This window comes from Triticum aestivum, chromosome 5B (genome assembly GCF_018294505.1).
Source record: "Triticum aestivum cultivar Chinese Spring chromosome 5B, IWGSC CS RefSeq v2.1, whole genome shotgun sequence".
Classification (NCBI taxonomy): Eukaryota; Viridiplantae; Streptophyta; class Magnoliopsida; order Poales; family Poaceae; genus Triticum; species Triticum aestivum.
In genome coordinates, this window is record NC_057807.1 from 693,884,882 (window position 1) to 693,902,888 (window position 18,007).

The 18,007-nt window shown below is 46.6% G+C and overlaps 1 protein-coding gene and 1 non-coding gene across 2 annotated transcripts; one reads left to right on the plus strand and one right to left on the minus strand.

The window, feature by feature from the left end:
• Positions 1-3,987: 3,987 nt before the first annotated feature.
• Positions 3,988-4,061, minus strand: TRNAV-CAC (transfer RNA valine (anticodon CAC)). Its single transcript has one exon. It is a non-coding gene; the product is annotated as a tRNA-Val (tRNA).
• Positions 4,062-7,000: 2,939 nt separating this feature from the next.
• On the plus strand, positions 7,001-12,894 carry LOC123114299 (cyclin-dependent kinase F-3). The gene is made up of 18 exons (XM_044535728.1): positions 7,001-7,176; positions 8,244-8,552; positions 8,634-8,712; positions 8,855-8,923; positions 9,014-9,103; positions 9,404-9,542; positions 9,629-9,731; positions 9,804-9,856; positions 10,136-10,202; positions 10,318-10,426; positions 10,501-10,566; positions 10,863-10,931; positions 11,010-11,070; positions 11,167-11,265; positions 11,689-11,723; positions 11,812-11,857; positions 12,205-12,292; positions 12,413-12,894. Exons 2-18 carry the CDS (start codon positions 8,545-8,547, stop codon positions 12,561-12,563), a joined length of 1,332 nt encoding a protein of 443 aa, XP_044391663.1. The 5' UTR covers positions 7,001-7,176; positions 8,244-8,544; the 3' UTR covers positions 12,564-12,894.
• Positions 12,895-18,007: the final 5,113 nt, after the last annotated feature.

Below are 18,007 nucleotides of genomic sequence, written 5' to 3' on the forward strand. Positions count from 1 at the left end.
AGAGTATTAAGTTCATAAAAACATAGCAACACATTAAGCAAGATGACATGATATAGAGGGATAAACTCATGCAATATGATATAAACCCCATCTTGTTATCCTCGATGACAACAATACAATACGTGTCTTGCAACCCTTTCTGTCACTGGGTAAGAACACCACAAGATTGAACCCAAAGCTAAGCACTTCTAGCATGGCAATAAAGATCAATCTAGTAGGCCAAACCAAACTGATAATTCGAAGAGACTTGCAAAGATAACTCAATCATACATAAAAGAATTCAGAGAAGATTCAATTATTATCCATAGATAAATCTGATCATAAACCCACAATTCATCGGATCTCGACAAACACACCGCAAAAAGAGATTACATCGAATAAATATCCACAAGAGAGGGGGAGAACATTGTATTGAGATCCAAAAAGAGAGAAGAAGCCATCTAGCTAATAACTATGGACACGTAGGTCTGTGGTAAACTACTCACAACTCATCGGAGGGGCAAGGATGTTGATGTAGAGGCCGTCCGTGGTCGATTCCCCCTCCGGCAGAGTGCCAGCGAAGGCTCCAAGATGGGATCTCATGGATACAGAAGGTTACGGCGGCGGAAATTGTGTTTCGTGGTGCTCCTGGATGTTTTCGGGGTCCGTAGGTATATATAGGAGGAAGAAGTACGTCGGTGGACGCCTGAGGGTCCCACGAGACAGGGGGGCGTGCCCTACAGGGGGCGGCCCCCTATCTCATGGGGTCCTCGGGAGCTTCTTGACTTGCACTCCAAGCTCTCCGGATCTTGTTCGTTCCAAAAATCAAGCTCCCGAAGGTTTCATTCCGTTTGGACTCCGTTTGATATTCCTTTTCTTCGAAATACTGAAATAGGCAAAAAAACAGCAATACGGGTTGGGCCTCCAGTTAGTAGGTTAGTCCCAAAAATGATATAAATATGTAGAATAAAGCCCATAAATATCCAAAAGGGGTAATATAATAGCATGGAACAATCAAAAATTATAGATACGTTGGAGACGTATCAAGGAATCACATCCGGCATAATTATCCATCACTGATCCATTGCCTACGAGCTTTTCATATATTGTTCTTCGCTTATTTACTTTTCCGTTGCTACTGTTACAACTACTACAAAAAATCCAAAAACATTTATCTTTACTGTTGCTATCGTTACCTTTATTATCGTACCACTTTTGCTACTAAACTCTTTGCTGCAGATACTAAGTTATCCAGGTGTGGTTGAATTGACAACTCAACTGCTAATACTCAAGAATATTCTTTGGCTCCCCTTGTGTCGAATTAATAAATTTGGATTATACTTCACCCTCGAAAGCTGTTGCGATCCCCTACACTTGTGGGTTATCAATCACCCATGTCCTCATCTAGCTCCGTCCATAGATGTGTTTATACTGGATAGTGTGGATGTGCCTGCTATATATTGGAGCTCGATACAGGTTATGTTTAAGTCAATGCCCTACGGTTTCAGAATTGTAGTTTTCTAAAAAATATTATGTGTATTTAAGGTTTTCCAAATAACAAATTTCTATGAAAAGTAAATGCTATGGACGCAATTTAATAGTCCTGCATAGGTTAATGTGAATATCCCACGCACACCAAATATTACAAGGAAGAATAGCAAATGTATATAATTGTACAATTGAACCTTACAATTGAACCACCAACTCCCCCCCCCCCGAAAAATCTCTTTCGTCCTTACCAACAATGGCACTGCCACCTTATTCTGGCTAGACACTTGGCTTCTTTCCGCTCCACTTGCAGACCTTTACCCACACCTCTTCTCCCACTCCACACCGCCCTCTGTCCTGGTGTTGGATGTCATGCTGAATGGGTTACTCACTACTTTGCGGAACCGCCTAACCAATGTTGCTTCTTAGAGCTTGCGTCTGTTTTGTCTTTGTTGCAGGATGTCATCACCAACGACGTGCCTGCCGACAGGTCCCTCACCCACGACTCCTCGTTCACCCACGGCTACTCGTTGCTCTCCTCCGATCATGAGATATATTTCAACGCTGAGCACATCTGGAGCTCCAACGCACCTATCAAGGTCAAGATCTTCGGCTGGCTTCTCTGTCGTGACAGGTTGAGCATGATGGCTAACTTGCATCGCAAGACCATTACCTCAGGTTTGTCATGCCCTCGGTGTGCCCTCACGCTAGAGGACGCGACACACCTAGCCATGCTCTGCCCACACGTGGCCCAGGTTTGGTTCCTCCTAGCGCTGCCCCCCCCTCACTCCATCGACCTTGTTTGGGATACTCCTATGCCGGTGAGCCTCGACATCAACATTTGGCCCACCATCGCCCTCGCCATCCTCTGGAAGATGTGGGACTCCAGGAACGCTCGTGTCTTCCGCAATGAGCTTCACTCAGCCACCGATACTCTCCGTAACATCATCTCGGTTTTTACGCTATGGGCCTTCAGATTTAAGCACCCTGTTACAAGGGAGGCGGCCGTGTCTTGGCGCCTATACCTCTCCTCTCGCTGTAACCATTGATGTAACTTGTCCTTTGGGTCTTTGAGTAATATATTCAGGTGGGGATCCTCTCCCCTCGGTGATTGTTCAAAAAAATATTTTTGGTGCGGAGAGGGGGGACAGTCATATCAGGTACTCATGTATGTACGTACCAGGTGTCCTTTTTGGACAAGCTCCATTATGCTATCTTGTAACTTCTGAAGAATGTTGTTGACAGGAGAGTGGATGTTTTTTATGTGGAGAGGCAGAATCTATCGGTCACCTCATTTTTCTTTGCCGACATCGATGCTTGTGCGGACCTCGATGAGCATGAGCTTGGGTTGTCCAAGCTCACCGAGAAGCACGGACAAGTTCAGGTCGGGAAGCATGGACAAGTCAATGCCCCGCGGTTTCAGAATTACAGTTTTCTAAAAAAATATTATGAGTGTTCAAGGTTTTCCAAATAGAAGTTTTCTATCAAAAAATGGAATAACTATGGACACAATTTAATAGCCCTGCATAGGTTAATGTGAACATCTCACTCACATAAAAAATTACAAGGAAGTGTCAAAATCTTTCGATGTTAATGTTCCCCATCTTGGCAAGGTCCCTTGTGGCGGCATCGACAAGCTTCCGGCGTTGTCTTCTCCCAGATCCATCGACTCGATGGGCATATGTTTCTTTAGGCGTGGTCTTCGCAACGGAGGCGACGACCGACTGGGTGAGATTTTGTCCCTTGATCCCGACTCCGCCATGGCAAGGTGACTCTTGTTCTTGCTATTGGGTGCTGCGATGTGATGTTGGAGGATGCCGCTAGTGGATTTCACCATGGCAAGGTGGCTCTTGTTCTGGCCATGGACTGCAGAGTTGTGTTGTCGTCGGCGTGATGAAGTGATGGCCATCCTTCCTTTCCCTCCGGCGTGTTGGTCCCATTGGACCGAGGCTGAAGACTTTCGCCCGCGTTCAATCTGGCTGCAGATTCCAAGGTCATGCTGGCTTTGGGTGTGAGCGCGGCAGCCCGCGATGGTACACATAAAAAACAAAATGGTACGAGATTTACAGAAAATAAGGAAAACGAAATAAATGCCCAAGCCTCATTTTCAATGTTAGAAATGTGAAGCAAAATATGCTGGAAGTTGAAATAAATATATCTATACATTAAATATACAAACCAACACAAATCTGAAAATTGAAAATAAAACGGAAAAGCCTTAGCAATCTATTGAATGTTGAGCAAAATCTAATGGAAGTAAAAAAAAGTTGACTATTGGAAATTATGCATACACATACACAACGGAATGATAGGAAATTTACGAAAAAAGGGAAAGGAAATGGATGCCCAGAAACAGGAGGAATAATGTCCAAGCCTAGGTTCGAATGTTAGAAACGTGAAGCAAAATATGCTGGAAGTTGGAAGAAATATATTCTATTTATATTTAAAATATACAAACCAACACAAAATTTGAAAAAAAAGGCAGAAAAGGGAAGAAAAAAAGGCAAAATAAAAAGTAGATGTCTGAGCCCAGGTTCGAACTGGGGACCTTTAGTGTGTGAGACTAACGTGATAACCAACTACACCACCCAGACGTTCCTGTCTGAAGCTTCGACAAAACACTATATCACCTTATCTTATGTGCTACTGTCCTTGTGCAGAGCTCCCTTTGGCGACGGAACATGCCGTGGCATATTGTGGTTCTCCTTGCACCTCTTGTCTGCCTGTTATAATCCAACGGTTGACGAAACAGCAGTAGTAAATTTCTTCACGCAGAGCATATATACGGTCCTGATGTGAAATCGCAGAGCAAGCGAACAGCCTAGAAAGCAAAGCGTGCAACCGGCGAGATTATTTCGAGAATACCAAGAGCGAAACTCCCCTGCCGATATAAGAACCCTCGCTCGTGCGATATAAGGGCATCTCCAGCCGTTCGCCCCCCCAGGCGCCTAAATAGAGCGGCCTGGGGGCATTGTCGGCGCTAGTTCGGCCTCTGGGGCGACCTAGCTCTCAGTCACGCCCCCACGCGCCGGCCCCAGGATGCGGAAAATTTAAACTTGGTCGTTCTCGCTCTCAATAGACGCCGCAAATCCGGCGATCGGACGTAGTCTGGCGTTACAAAAAACAGAGCGCCGCCGCCGCAAGTTCGCGTGCGCAACGATTCACTCGGCGGGGGCGGCTCCAGGCGTTGGCGGAGTCGGCGTGCGAGGGCTCGTCGGTGTCGGAGCTGCTTCGGTGCTGGGCTGCGTCGGCGCGGCTTCGGCACTGCTGGGCGGCGATGTAGAGGCGTCGTTCGGGCTTGGCGTTCGTGTGGTCGTGGGCGTCGGCGGCGGCGTCGGCGTTGCCGTCGGCAGCTCGTTCAGGATGAGGCCGCACTGCACCAGGTACCACGCCTTGAGCTTCTCGTTGTTACTCTGGAGCATGTCCGCCCCGCCCATCAGAAAAGCCATGTCGGTGTTCCTCTTCTTCGCGGCGACGTTCGTCCGGAGCAGGTCGAGCTTGATGGCGTTGTTCTTCATTAGCGACGACCACCGCGCCTCGGTCTTCTCTTCGCGTAGGACGGCCCGGGCCTGGGCGTCGGCGAGGCAATGCTCGATGGACTCCTGATGTCGTCCATGTCGGCTCCCGTGTCGTCGGCGTCGCCGAGGTGCGAGAAGGGTAGCGGTCCACGGTAGAGATGGGGCGTCGGTGTGGACGCGTAGGCGGCGGGCAGCGAGTAGTTGTATGGAGGGTACTGCACGCCGACGAAGGCGGGCGAGGGCGTGCGCGTAGCGGGGTGACCATGAGGGAAGGTCACGTTTGGGTTGAACCCACCGTGCGCGTCGCCGTCGGCGTAGCCGGGCGACGATGAACCCCATGGAGATCCGGCGCCTTGCTGTCCCCAGGGCGCGTACTGGGCATGGCTGGCGACGGGTGGATTCATCCCCGCCTGGTCGACCGATGAGGAAGACGCCGCCACGCGCGCCGCGTTGTCGCGGACCTTCTTGGCTATGGCCCTGTTCCGCCTGTCGGCGGTGACTGCTTCGCGCCGCTGAACTTCCACCCTCCACTCGGCGTTCGACATGCCCGATGGCTTCGATGGCGGCGCCCTCGGCTTCCTCTGCTTCGGCTGGGCCACGACGCCAGTCGCGGTTGCCGCCGCGCGCGGCATGACGTACTTCTTCGCGACGAGCGGGAGGGGGTTTGGCGGGAGAAAGGGAGAGAATGGCGGGAGGAAGACGAGCGAGCGGGAGAGATGCGAGGGAAAAGCGTCAAGAAACGGCGGGAAAAGGCCCATCGGGTCCCCTCCAGGGCGGGCCCACACGCCTTTTTCGCTTGTGCCGGCTCCCCAAGCGCCCCCAGGGCGCCGGGTTCGGCCTGGGTCCGCCGGCACCAGTTTTTGCCCGAGCCGACGAAAAACGGGCTTCTGAGGGCGCGACTGGGGCCTTTTTTTGGCGCCGGTGCGGCAAAATCGCCTGGGGAGAACCTGTTGGGGACGCGGCTGAAGATGCCCTAAGAACCCTCGCTCGTGCAGTGCAGTGGTGCCACAATCTGTTGGGCAAGTCAAACACCGTGCATCTTCTAACAAGAGGAGGTGGTTTTGTTTAAAGGACACCGCGAAAGTTGAAAGTTGAAATAATTATGTATTATGTACTTCCTCCGTCTGGAAATACTTGTCGAAGAAATGGACGTATCTAGATGTATTTTAGTGTTAGATACATCCATTTTTAGTCATTTCTATGACAAGTATTTCTGAACGGAGGAAGTATCCTATAGTGAAAGAATCGATTCATATCATGACGTCCCGTTCCTAAGCAACTTGCATTGTACGGCCTTCTCGCCCGTACAAACAAAACAAATCTGTGCGCATGCGACGCCCAAACGGCGGCACGTCGATGGAGATCATATGACACCCTACCTTGGCCATCCGCGTTCTTGGGAAAACACACATGACAACCATGGTGCACACCTCCCAGAAGACGTGAGAATCTCTATTTTTTTTCCTTTTTGAGTAAGCACGAGTGTAGATATTATGTAGGAGTAGTATCTACCTTTAAATGGACGAGTTTATTTTTTTTTCTCCTTTTATGAGCTGTACATTGGATCATATTCCGTGGAATTGGAATCATAAAATCGAATCAAACCGAACCAAACCGAATGAAATGAAAGTTCCCCACGGATCGCGCGCGCGTGCATTCACTCCCGCAATAAACAAGAGGCCGCGTAATCCACGGCGGGGTCGTCAATCGCACGACGCCGAAGCGCGACGGCACGGCACGGGACGACATTTTCAAACCGGCTCGCTCGCTCGCTCGCTGCCCTTTTTCCCCTTGGGCGTCCACGGCTGGCCGGTTGGTTGGTGCACCTAGCGGGCGGGCGCACGCACGGCCCCCACCCCGAAATGACCCTCTTACCCCCGGCGCGCTTATCCGCTCGGCCCGCCCCCCGCCACTAGCCCCGCCGGCTCCGCCCGTGATTCCCCGCGCCATCCGAGGGCAAAAGGGTCATCTCCCGCGCGTCGCCCCCCGGCTCGCACTGCCGCGTCGCGATATCTTCCTCTCCCCCCTTTTTTTTCCTCCTCCCCTCGTTTCGTTCCCCCACCTCGCTCCCCAAGTTTATCGCCCCTCCTCCTTCCTTCCCTCCCAAGCCTCGCCCGCCCGCCCGCCAGCGATCCCCACACGGGAGGCTCCCTCCGCCGCGGCCCCCCCGCAAATGCTGCCGCCGATCATGGTGAATTCCTCCCCCCCCCCCTCCCCCCTCCCCTCCCGTCTTCCTCCGTGATTTACGAGGCCCCCGCCAGGCAGCGCGGGCGCCCTTCCTCCGCCCCGAATCGTCGTCCGACGCGAATAGAGTTTGCGGCTCGTGCGGGGGGGATTGCGCGAATTTTTCAGGGGTTTCCGCCGCGATTCCTCTCGCCCGAGGCGGGCCAGTGTGGGTTGCGTTTCGGTTTGATTATTATTAATTAACATCTCTGCCCGGCGCTCTTCAGATCGGTTTTGAGGCCGAGTTGGGGATTTTATTTTGTTTTTCCTTCCCGGTTGCAATCCTCGAGGTGGCGTGCGGAATGGGAGAATGTGGCGTCCGCGCCAGGGCGTTTCGGTTGCGATCCCGCGGCGTTCAATCGCTGTTCCTGATCTACTACGGGTTTGTTAGCGTTCGCCTCGTCTGAGGCGGCCTTCGGTTTGGGGATTCCGCCGCGATTCAACCGATTCCGGCGCAAATTGCGGAGGGGCTAACACCCCTCCCCGTCTGTACCATCATCCTTCCGCGGCTCTGCCTGTTTTAAATGCGTTGGTTGGCACCTAATTCGCAGCCTCCTCCTCGAACCTTCCAGAGTAGATCTCTGGCCCCGCTGCGCCAGAACGACTGTTCATGGCGCGTGGTGGATTTGTAGTACCCTTCGGCCTTCGCGCGGAAGTCATCTCCGCCATTATTTTGTTGATTTTGTTCTGATTGAGTGCGTGGTTCGATTTGTTTTTCGAGGATCCGTTTCGCTTTTGTCCGATAGTGTGGCCACTGTTCCATCCTTTTATTTTGCTGCGTCCATCACGTGTTTCGTTGGTTGGGAAATGGTTAGTCGCTTCTGTCAAGTCTGTTGGTGATTGATGATATATCTAACAGAAGAGAGAAACTCTGTTTGGCTCCAAAAAAGGATAAACTGCCGCCATTAGAACGCATCTTTATTTGTGTGCTCGATTTACTTTACTTTCTTGGCTGCATCTTTCATAAGGGGATGCAATTTTGTCTGCACTCTTGAGAGTCAGATACTGAGGCAAAATCTCTTTTACCTCTTGCAGATTTTTCGATGAACGTGCTGGGGGGATCTGAAGATGGCTTCAGCGTGTCCACGCCGATGCATTGGATGATGCGTTGCTGAGTTTTACTGAAGCCGCAACAAGCATGTCAGTTGTGCAAATAATGATGCATAACCATTCATGCTCTGACACCCCCGTCTGGACCTTTCTTCTTCTTATGCAACCCTGTACTAGCGAACCTACTACCGTCATGAGCTTCAAAGGTGGTGCGGGTTCAACAGTGCTCGGTTTTGTTACTGTTCAGTGATTCCTGCTGAAGCCTCTGTCAGTGAAGTTAACGACCATGGAAAGGTGAGCTATAGTTATTTTTTGCCCATTGTATATTTTCTGGCGGATGAACTAGTTTTTGATGAGGCTTCTGAATTTTTGCAGGTATAAAGTAATAAGGGAGATTGGTGATGGGACTTGTGGAAACGTTTTTAGGGCTTACAATATAGAAACAAATGAAATTGTAAGTGCATTCTTGTCAAAGGACTCTGCTTTCTTGTAACTTTTATATTAGCCTCATTTTTCTTCCCTTTGTCTATCCTGTGACTTTTATGCTTGTAACCATCAGAGATTAGCAATTTTAATTTATTTTTTACTACATTCAGGTTGCTGTTAAAAAGATGAAGAGAAAGTTTTACCACTGGGAAGAGTGCATCAGTCTGCGAGAAGTAAAGGTAATATTCTTCAGTGATGGGTATATCATCGTATCTGATCAAACAACACCGTTTTGCATTTTGTGTTAATGGAGAACCATCCTTGTGCAGGCCCTCCAGAAACTAAATCACCCCAACATAGTGCAATTGAAGGAGGTGACGATGGAAAATCACGAGTTGTTCTTCATTTTTGAACACATGGTATTATGTTATTCTTGGCATCGGTTTTACTGTTTAACTTATGGAAGCAAAACATTAATAGCAATTCCTACATGCGGTCTGTTATCTTCTTTTTGATGTTTGTACCAAGTGTTATGACTACCTACATGTGTCTCAGGGATAATCACTAGTCTTGTAGTGTGTATTTACTTGGGTTCACATTTCTTAATTTGTCTGTGAGAAATTCATCTTACGTCGGCTGGAGCCTTTTGAGTTTTTAAACTTCCTATGCTCTCTTGAACATCTTGTGGTACTCAAATGTAACTGATTTCTCCCTTCCAGGACTGTAATTTATACGATGTTATAAGAGAAAGGAGTGCTCCTTTCTCTGAAGAAGAGATACGGAAGTTTATGCTCCAAATACTGCAAGGCCTTGTGTACATGCATAATAATGGATATTTTCATCGTGACCTGAAACCTGGTAATTTGGTGGAGTAAATTCTGTTTGAATGATGCTCCCTCTGTACCAGTAAAATGACTAATCTAAGGGGAATTCTGTTCTTTCAGAAAATCTTCTGGTGACAAACGGAATTGTTAAAATTGCTGACTTTGGGTTGGCAAGAGAAGTATGCTCCAGTCCTCCTTACACAGATTATGTCTCTACCAGATGGTGAGTTTCTGTATGAAAAAGGCCATGTTACTCTATTGGGTATTTACCTTAACCTTACCTGTCATGTTCAAGGTACCGGGCTCCAGAGGTGCTGCTGCAAGCTTCAGCTTACACACCTTCTATAGGTGATGATTCTCTCATTGGTTTAAGATTATATGCATAAAAAGGATTCCGTTATATTGTAAATTATTTTCTTTTAATTTGTGCTTACTGCTTATATTTTGTTTATTCTATCTTGTTTTCTAATTGCCTAACACATAGTAACTCTCATCTAATACGAGAAATAAATGACACCTTGCCATATTTCCTCATATTTTAATCTTATTGTGTCATTATAGCTTCCCCTTATGAGCCTTTATGCCTGAATGATATTGTCATTAATAAATAAATGTGCTCTTTCACAGACATGTGGGCCATTGGTGCAATTCTGGCTGAGCTTTTTACACTGTCTCCACTTTTCCCTGGTGAAACGTATGTATTGATCTCTACTTTTCATAGCATAAATCTAGACCAGATTACTTGTATCTCTCTTTATATTACACTGACCTCTATCGCTCTGCCTTTCTAATATTTTATTTTATCATAGTGAGACAGATCAGGTATACAAGATATGCGCTGTGCTTGGGACCCCAGATTACTCCCTCTGGCCAGAGGGAATGAATCTGCCTCGTTCAAGTAGCTTCCAGTTTTTTCAGGTGAAAATGAGTTCTGTCTACATTCATTGGATGAAATGCTTTTGTGGCACTAATACTTATCATCTGTTCCAAAGATTCCGCCAAGAAATCTGTGGGAGCTTATTCCTAATGCTTCCCTGGAAGCTTTAGACTTGATCAAGGTACGGCAAAGAACCACTGTTTTTTTTTCTGGTCTTGGAGCAAAGTTGTCCTTTGCGCGTGTAAAATTGTAGATGCCCCAGTTGATGTCCGTTCATTCTACTTACACCTGGCTTATAAGTATCAGCACTAAGACTTCTGTCATGATGTTTCTCTGTAATCTATATTGCATTGTTACATAGATTGTGATAGCAATGAGTTTGAATGCTGTGAATAATCCAGCTTTTGTCCTTGATGTTATTTATGTGGTGATAATTTTCCTCATTAACCTGCTACTGTTTTCTCGTCATTTTTATAGCAACTTTGCTCCTGGGATCCACGAAGAAGGCCAACTGCTGAGCAAGCACTACAACATCCATTCTTTAATGTAATAATTTCCACATTGAGTTGTCTACGGGTACTTTGCTTTGCTTTTCTCTGTACCTTAGACTTTTGAGTGGTCTAGGTGCGCAAGTGGGTACCAAGACCTCTCCATGATGCTTCCTACTCAAAGAGGAATGAGCCTAGTGAGTTCTGTAATCACAGTTCATTTGCTAGGAAGTTGATACGAAAATCTAATACATTTAAGGTTTTTCTGATCGAGCTCCCACTTCCTTCTGTAGGAGCAACACCACCAAGGTTGGAACTGGACCTTTGGTGTTTTGGTAAAGAATCTGATGACCTTGATCTAACTCTCAGCCTAAAGCCAAGCTCTGTATCAGGTACCAAAACATTTCACTCCTGTTGAATATTATCTTGTGTGTACCATTGTTCGAAAACAGTAATCGGTCATATTGAACCTGCACATGAAACTTGGAAGGAATACCTTAAACTGCACTCCTGTAGTGTTGCTCTTGGGTGTTAATAGTTGAAACCGTATTGTATTAGCTGGAAACAAATGTGTTATACTACTAGTCAGAACATGATGATTACTGGCTTCAGAGTTTCTGTACAGCAAAACGGGATAAGATATTATGCTGGACTAACCCATGTTCTAACATGCTGTGAGATATAAGCAAATTGATGTTGAAACAGCTTAAATGCATTCATGCGACAGATTTATCTTTTCAAAGTTAAAAAAAACACATGTGCTTAATGTGTTGTTTCCTCTGACTTATGTTCTATATTGTTTCCCTTTCTTGTAGATCTTGGTAAGCATGTTCCAGAACATAGACAAGAGGTGAGAGTTGCTCTTTGTGACATGGGAGTTACATATCCGAGTGAAAATCTAGTGTTTAAGCTAAACTTTTGGTTGTCCTAACATGCAGGAAAATCTTCTATACCCAGGTTATGGGAATCCTCCTGTACAGCCAGGTACATGGTTTTCCTCTGTTATTAAATCTTGATTTGGAACTGTTTTCTACTGCATACAAATATGTGCATCGCATACCACAACCAAGTGCATCATCATCTATCGGATATTTGTGAACCACTTCACGCGGATAAAAGCGTAAACAATATGAAGCGGAAATTCAGATCTAGTAATGAATCTGTTTGATTTCCCATTATAAGAAACCGCCAAAGTCAGATATATACACTTGACTAAACTAATCAAACTTTCCTGATATGTTTATATGCTTTGTAATCATTGCTATGATAGAATCAATCATGGTTCCGTGTTGCTCAGAGACGTGGGTTGTTTGTTTTTTTGATGAAAACAGGGCTGTGGCCACTCATGTCATCATCGCATCGGCCGTTGGGGGAAGCCCCGGCCATGCCATCCTGGCAGCAGGCGTACATTGCTGACAGGTACGCAGCTCACATATCTAATTCCACAAATGCGTAGTACGAACTCTCCCAAAACCAGACCAGATTCCATTCCCCGCTCACTCATGATTGCTTCCGTTTTGTTTGCGGTGCTTTGCTCAGCCAAGCCACCGCGCTGCCAGCTGCTGGGGGGGGAGGGGGAGGGGGAGGATTCCCGGGCTCTTCTCCGTTCGGGCTGTTCCCTCTGCAGCCCAACCTGATGGAGAAGCGGTCGCTGGCGCCGGCGCCCATCCGGCAGGTCAATTTCTTCTGACCGACGGCTGAACAACGATGATGATCCCCCGGGTTTGGGCTTTGACAAGAGCAGCAGCAGATCATCATTATCATCATCATCATCCGGAGTTATTTTTTATACGAGTGCTAGACTCGGACAATAAGCCGCGCGGGGCGGCGAGGCGAGGCGACGACAGCAGCAGACAACAAACATGTACATACATATTCGTAGTAGGTTGACATCAGGTCATCATCGTATTTGAGACTCTGTTACTCTGTACATACAAACAAACAGTTTTGTACGAACGACCGTGGTTTTTCTCGATATATATTTTATAATATCGACGAGTGAGTGATGAAGATTCAAGTCATATGGCCATTCCTACCACACATGTGATTCTTTGATGTCTGCATTTGGTTTCTTTATGATGATATCCCTTGTGATGTTGTTTCTGATGGTGAAGTTTTTATGGCCTTGATGTCGTGGTCGTGGTGGCGTACCAGGAGCTGACACTGGTTGGGCTGGAATGTTGGATGCACGGAGTAAAGGCAAGGCAAGGGCATTGAAGTGAAGTGACGACTACTATTACTAGCTTGATGTAGTACGAGGGGGTGTAGGCGTGCAGGGCGTGGGCGCCTGCCGGCCGGACGTGACCACGGTGGAAAGAAAGGAGAGAGCGGAGTAGTAAAGGTCGGTTCTGACAACGATGTAATGTAGCCTCAAGGAACAGGGCCGGAGGTTGCGTGGCGGTGCTTCAGTACCGTTTTCGTCCTTGCTTTCTTTCTTGGTCCGCGCGGCACTGATCAAGCAAACATAATAGGTCTCACCTAGGTTTCAAAACAATGGTACTACGAAATGTTGTACAGATTGCTTAAGTTGTACTACTCCGTTTTTGACACTTGAAAGTGTCAAAAAGAACGTCTTATATTTGGGAGTAATTCTTTCCCTAAATCCTAAACTGACATTTCCCGCAAAAAAAGAATCCTAAACTAACATAGTCCGAAAAAGAAAAAAGCTCCATTGTTTTTTTTTTGCGAAAAAACTTCCAATCTATTCATCTTCAATCATTGCAGTACAACGAACACCAGAAATAAAAATTACATCCAGATCTGTAGACCACCTAGCGACGACTACAAGCACTGAAGCGAGCCGAAGGCGCGCCGCCGTCATCACCCCTCCATCGCCGGAGTCGGGCACAACTTGTTATAGTAGACAGTCGGAAAGTCGTCGTGCTAAGGCCCCATAGGACCAGCGCACCAGAACAGCAACCGCCGCCGATGAAGAATAACGTAGGTTCGAAGGATTCAACCCGAAGACACACGAACGTAGACGAACAACTACGAGATCCGAGCAAATCCACCAAAGGTAGATCCACCGGAAACACACCTCCACACGCCCACCAACGATGCTAGATGCACCGCCGAAACGGGGGCTAGGCGGGGAGACCTTTATTCCATCTTCAGAGAGCCGCCGGCGTCTCGCCTTTCAAAAAAAAAAGCTCTATTGTTCAAAGAAGAAAGAAAGAAAAGAGAGTGTAAGCAAAGCAAGGCTGTTTCCTAGCTGGCCTGGCCTTGTCCTGTCTGAATTGACCTGACCTGGCCAGGCCATCCAAGGTTGGTCACACCCGGTATGGAAGCCAGCCGCTCCTGCAGGAAAGTAAAGCTAGAGCTGCTGTCGCTACCACCATTGATGAGATGAGCGGGCGCACCCCTGGCGACCGTGTAACTCGGCAGTGAATGTCACTGACACGGGCGTAAAAGTAACAGCAGCGAATGCCACGATACCTCTTTTTTTCCTTTTTCTTGTTTGCGAATACGAATGCCACGATTCCTCTCCTGTTTTTCCCAGCCAACAAAAGAAGAGATTATTTACTACTAGTAGTATCACATTATTAATTTCTCGTCCGGGTGCGACAGGTGTACTACTACAGTATGTTCTCCCGCAGGAAAAAAAGGGGTAGGGAAATAGTAGGAGTACAGCGTGAAGTTTTTTTTTTTTGAGAGAGAAGTAGGGCGTGAAGTTGGGCACCGGCACTGACCGTACTGCCAAGCAAACTCTCACGGGAAAGAAACGAGATACTAGTCCGTACGACGACGACCATGATCATCATCATCATCATCTCTTTGGTGTCTGTCCGTTATACATGATGGACCCTACTCACTCTGCCTCTGGTCTCTGGGCGGGCATGTGTTCAACGCGGCTGAGTGCTACTGCTCGTGCCAATCCATCTCCATCCGCACCCATATCCCGCCCTCACGTCGCTATACAGCATATCTATTGCGTTTCGTGACACTGCCCGTTTGGTATCTCGTACGGGTTGAAACCGTTTTCCCTATCTTGACAAAAGAAGAAGAAAAACTAATACTAGAATATTCCCGAAAATAGTAGTAGTACAGTAGTATATTCTGAATAATTAGTTAATGAAAATATTTACTAAAGCACCCAAAAGATATTTACAAGAGAGAAGAAGTGACCGGAGAATGTGGTACTACTACACTTTATGCCTAATAACGAAACAAACAACAGAATAACTCTAAGTTCGAGTAGGACCAGGTTAATACGGCGCCCAACGCGTGCGAGCGAGTGGCGTCGAGCGTGAGTGAAGACCGCTCACTCGTCGTGTCGCCACGCCAGGCCAGCTGCTGCCGCCACCAGAAGCTTCCGTTTCTACTAACCTGATTTGGACCGCTCTCATTATGATTAGCCAAGATAACAAGCCAACAATAAATTATCAACAGCTACCACTACTAGTACTACTACTTCTTGCTTCCTCACTCTGAGGAGCCGGTGCACGCAACACCCAAAACCGTTCCAAATAATAAGAGAGGTACATGATCAATAAACATCCATATAATATACCAAGTAAACCCTAACAAATAAATAAATAGTAATAAACAAATAAAAGGAAAACATCTACTACCAAATAGTACCGCTCACGCGTTTCCCATTAACAGATGCGTGCATGAGGAGTTGTGCTAGCCGAGCGTTGTGGGAGAGTATTTATATGCTACTACTCCTACATTTTTTTCCCCAGGCAACGGCGAGTTTATCGCATTATGTACTATCACTATATATTTTCTAGCTCGCTCTTACTGTCTAGACAAACTCAGTGCTACATACATACTACGGCACAAAAAGCGACGTCCCATGTCCCTTTCATAAAGAAACATAGGAGTGTAATTAAAGATGGCCTTCAAATGGGAAGACTAAAACACTGTGTTTCGCTTCAAGATATCCGCACATGTGCTACAAGCATACATGTTGGAAATTCTTTACCATATGAGATCGCGCGTGTGTAAATGTGGTGTCGGATTTTGAACATTGGTAGATAAAGGTTGCACGTTGCAATTATGGCACCGTGTCAAGCAATGCCGCCCACAACAATTCGAACCTTGGCCTTTCCAGCACCAACTCTGACATCCATGTTGCAAGCCAAAATAATTTTACTGACTCAATAGAACCACCAACTCAGAGTGATCAACATGAATTTTATGACATTAGGATCACTTTCATTCCACCGCCACACTGCACATCTAGACATCGAGGATCCAAGAGCGAAAAATGGGCTTCAGGGTAACCATGTTAGTCCACGTGTTGCCACCGACGGATTGGTCTCGGGGACCATCTTATACCGCGTTCCCTCTCCCGATCCTTACTAAAACCGAGGTATTTGGCCCCAAAAAATGTCGGCCCACACGAGACAAGTTGCTTCTTCGGCCCGTGCTATTGCTTTGGGCTGAGAAAATCGCCCCTCCTAGTTGTCATGTTCCGCCACCGCGTGCAAATTGACATGCTCATAAAACCCCTATCTAGACCGTCAATGTGGATCATACTTTGAACTCTGGTAGGTTGAACTATACGCTACAATTATGACTCTCATAATTCGGACACTTGTCCTTTGTTGCATCGGTGGATTCGACATCCACATCATGAATAAAAACAAAATCCTCAAACTAATGGTGCATTAGAAGCCCAGAGCAAGACGAGACGAAACTAATGAGGCGACAAAATGAAAAAAAAAACTAAGAATGAGGCTAACACACTGGAATAATCCCAGCACAACAACACTCAGATAGAACAAAAATGAATGCATCACCACTTGTTTTCTTGATAGTAATACTGATAATAAACTTGTAGTAGGAGTAAATGAGTAATAGCAAAGCACAAGATCATGGCTTGATGCCCACCATAGGTTTGTCTGCCACATGGGTCCCACCTGAACCCAACCCAACAGATGTGTTGCAAAGGGGAGGTGGGGGCGACGGGCTATACATATGAGCAATCGGTCTTCTCTCTTCGGTTTCCTCCTTCTTGAGTTTTATGATGATGCTAATGCTTGCCTCAAGTTGGAATCATTTTTTTACCACAGTCACTTGGTGAAGATCCGTGAATTGCTTCCCCATACTGTAATGAGAGAAGCCATCACTAAAGCATGTCTTCACATGTATGCTATCACGATGTGGATCACAAGCTTCAAATATAACCTCTGGATGCTCATCTTTTGAACTAGATGACCATCACCACAAAGCCTTCTTAAAATATATTTTCGATGCAAGCTCATGAGAAAACCTAACCCACATGAACATAACAAAGACATAGCATGGGTTAGTTCACAAAGCTCAATTCACAATTACTTACCACACCACTAGACCACTTGATCCCACACGGTACAATATCTGTGTTTGTGTGTTGGCCATCTAGATACAATCTTTGAGCTTCAACTTGGTCAACCAACATCTTTACCTCATGATCCATATTTGTTTCTTGAAAGCCACAATGAACATTTCATTTCACTTTATTGCTTCAATACTATATCAACAAACACTCTTTCATGACCATGTCAAGTCTCACCATGAATATCATATTGGTCACCACTTGTTCTTCTAAATGCTCCATCAGAATCTCTTGAGAGGCACAATGAAGTATTCACTCTAGTTGCCTGCTTCAAGACATGGTCAACTAAAACACAACACATGAGGTCACGATTATTTTTTCTTGAAACCATAACTTGAATTGTTCTCCCAAGTGTCCTTGATCCATATAAGCCCAAATATGTCAATCTTTGAGATCCTCCAACAAAATCTATCTTGAGCATATTTTGTTTAGACAGTGAAACCAATCTTAATGGATTTCGTAGATATCTCCAAAGACAACTAGTAACCTCACTAAACATGAGATCTCGAGCGCTAAACCCTAGGCCTAGTGGGCACGGGGAACTTGTGCGCACGGGGTATCAGAGGGTTTAACACTCGACCCCATCTGCACGGGAGCTAGGAGGCCCTTGCGCACGCGATGTCCGGAGAGGTTTGGGTCGAACACTTAGGGGGGCGAACACACTTTCATTTTGGTCGTGCAATCCTCCTATGTTGTCATGTAATGCCACCGTGTGCCAAGTACGTAGACCCGTAAAACCTCTATCTAGAAGCCAATGCATATCGTACTTCAGACTCTGGTAGGTGAAATTATACTCTACAATTACGACA

What these genes read in the sequence shown, in the direction of transcription:
- LOC123114299 (XM_044535728.1), top strand. An exon ending in GTAGCTTCCAGTTTTTTCAG is followed by an intron (nt 10,427 to 10,500) that starts GTGAAAATGAGT and finishes TCTGTTCCAAAG; the next exon opens with ATTCCGCCAAGAAATCTGTG. An exon ending in TACAACATCCATTCTTTAAT is followed by an intron (nt 10,932 to 11,009) that starts GTAATAATTTCC and finishes TGAGTGGTCTAG; the next exon opens with GTGCGCAAGTGGGTACCAAG.